General features: G+C 31.9%; 1 protein-coding gene across 1 annotated transcript; it reads right to left on the reverse strand.

Annotated features, from left to right (window-relative positions):
• Positions 535 to 2,219, reverse strand: LOC109344280. Its single transcript, XM_019582989.1, has 2 exons — positions 1,918 to 2,219; positions 535 to 1,028 (listed from the first exon to the last, which is right to left on the reverse strand). Exons 1-2 carry the CDS (start codon positions 2,134 to 2,136, stop codon positions 579 to 581), a joined length of 669 nt encoding a protein of 222 aa, XP_019438534.1. The 5' UTR covers positions 2,137 to 2,219; the 3' UTR covers positions 535 to 578.

Genomic DNA, 2,845 nt, shown 5'->3' on the forward strand with positions numbered 1-2,845 from the left:
AAGTTTATCAAGATAAGTACTATGTAAAGTAACTTGTGAAAGATAAAACACGATTATTGTTGCTTTACTTAATATTAGAAAGATGGTTGGGTTAAAATTCTATAACCATATATCATTTCCCAAATCACTAATAGTCAAATTGAACGTTTTGTTGCATCATTGAAGGAGCTAACTGCCTTTAATATTTGGTTTTTATTTATTTAAAAAATAGAAAATATACTAATTCACCTGCTATTGCATTTGATTGATTAAGAAAATTAAGTTTTAAAACTATTTAATTTAAATATTTAATAGCTACAGAAACTTCTGCTATACATGGGAAAAACAAAAGAAAGGGAAAGTGCGATTAATTTAACCATGTCATGCTATGGAAAAGATATAACCTATTCGAAATGATGTTTCATTCTTTATTCTAAACCAATTAGAATGTTAGTTTTTGTTTTCAATTTTTTTTATTCATATGTCAACATGTGATAAACTTCAGACATGGAATGAGATATGGCTGGGAACACTTAATCTTTGTGCCATGCTATGAAGCTGAAAATTTATAGACCAGTTCTCTGCAAATTAATTTCTAACTAGCAAAAGAGGTTAGACCTTCTCTTCAAGAAGTTTGAAGGATTTTGATCTGGTGGGTGCATGAATTTGCAACTAGGACAGGTAGGAGAAGATTTGCATAACATAACCAACATGTGGCATTGCATGCAAACTGCTGCAACCATTTCTTTGTGATCACCTTCTGATGATGATGATAACCAAGAAGGAGAAGAAGAAGAATGAATTAAACCATATGATGTGTCTTTCTTATGCTTGTTTGTTTCAATAATTAGATCATCATGATCAAGTTCAAGCAAAGTCCCAAGGGAATTACTATAACTCTGATTTTCAATCATATCGTAACTATTGTCTTCTTCTTTATTCCATACTGACTCAGGTGTTAAGTTCAGCCCAAGTTCTAAGCTCATTTGATGATGAGGAAGTGGTTCTGTGCTTCTCTTTGAGTCCTCACATATGTGTATCTGCCCTGGCTGCAACAAAAATATGAAAGATTCTGAGTTATGTTTTTTTATAAGACATTAAACAAATTCCAATTATTTTCTACTTTGTGTACTTCAAAGTTCAAACCTCGAGCAGAAAAATATTGGAGTTAACTTATTTTCACATGAGGGTTTGAACATTATAAAAAAAAAATACATAAAAACACCATGTTCTATTTTGATGTACAATTATTAATTGCAGTTGGGTTGTGACTGTGGTGGTTGCGCGGTTGCTGTTATTGTTGTCATTCGATGGGGATTATGGTGTGAATTATTTTGTGGAAAAAAAACTATTTTTCATATTTATGTGGCCTGATGTAATTACATTGCGGCATAATGTAATCCGATAACCAATGAGCGTTGGTTCAAGTGCTACATGCTTGATTCCCCTTAAGCAAGGATTTGGGTTCGAGTCTTGTGGATGAAAAATATCCACTGGGAGAGTTAGTCTCATGTACTTGTGGATGTTCCCAGCTCGGACATGATTGCCTCCAGTGCGAGGATATATAGATATATGTGGGAAACCAAAAAAACATAATGTAGTCCGATACGGTTACATTGCGTTGCAAGCGCATCATTGTGATTTGATATCATACCACAATTGTGGTGTGATGCAATTGCGGCATTCATTATAACCACAATATTATGGCCGCATCAATGATGTAGTCCTCAATTTGAAAGATCAAGGAGTCCATCAGGTTGCTTTTTGTCATGAATTTCCAAAAGCGGAAGCATGTGAAGACTTTTTTTTTAAACAAAAGAAATTTATTGGATTATAAGTAGACATGGAAACAGCACTCTCAAGTAAGAAAAACATGATCAAAGAATAAAAGTCCATAACACATAATAGTGTGGAACATGATATTTTCCTATAAATTACCTGAATACTGAGATAATGACGCCAATTATCAGAAATAAAGGGGGTCTCAAGGTTAAAATCTATATCCAAAGTGGATTTTCTTTCCTCTAAATTTGTTTGATTCTTGAAGAACTCTCTGGCATATGGTTCTTCCCATTTTCTCTTTTTTGTTGATGCTTCTAATTCTATATGAACTTTAGCTCTTGGACTCTCTGCCAGCACTTCTTCAAAGGAGATCATAACTCAAATTCGGAAAGAGGTTTCACCTTGTAGTAATGTGCGTGTCTCTATATTTCTTAGTTATGAAATGTGGTATAACCGTATAACATTGAAGGGTTTATATAGGAGGAGTTTCTCCTTGGCATATCATAAATGCAAAGGTGAATCTAGTAGCGAAGCAAAACTATGCAAATAAAAATCTTCATTACCTCTATTCTATGTGATTATATTTGTTATTAAGAAACATTCATTTCATTAAAAATTCTGATAATTTATTATTTTTAATTTAGTTTTATAACGAAATAATTATTTCTTATTGATAATTAATATAGTGATATAGAATAATAATATCAGGTATAAAAGATTTTTATTATAAGGAGTATATTATCCCAAGCATCCAATTAATAAAGATTTGTTATCCTAAATCATATTTTGCACTAATAAAAATATATCATATCAATTAAAAAATTAAATATTTATTATTTTTTTGCTTCAATATTACTAGTACGGAAAATTATTTATGACACAATTTGGAACATTAAATCTTCATATACTTGTGCAATACCCACCAATCAAAGGAGGGGAATTAACTTCCTTGCCTACCTATATCTGACTTGCCTTTTCTCAGTTAGCTACCTTGATAACTACACACCTCAGCACTAGATCCGCACAATGTTGTGTAGTAAGTGAAACCACATTTGATGTTATGAAGCGAAGAATATTGAAGTTT

Source organism: Lupinus angustifolius, chromosome LG03, assembly GCF_001865875.1.
Source record: "Lupinus angustifolius cultivar Tanjil chromosome LG03, LupAngTanjil_v1.0, whole genome shotgun sequence".
Classification (NCBI taxonomy): Eukaryota; Viridiplantae; Streptophyta; class Magnoliopsida; order Fabales; family Fabaceae; genus Lupinus; species Lupinus angustifolius.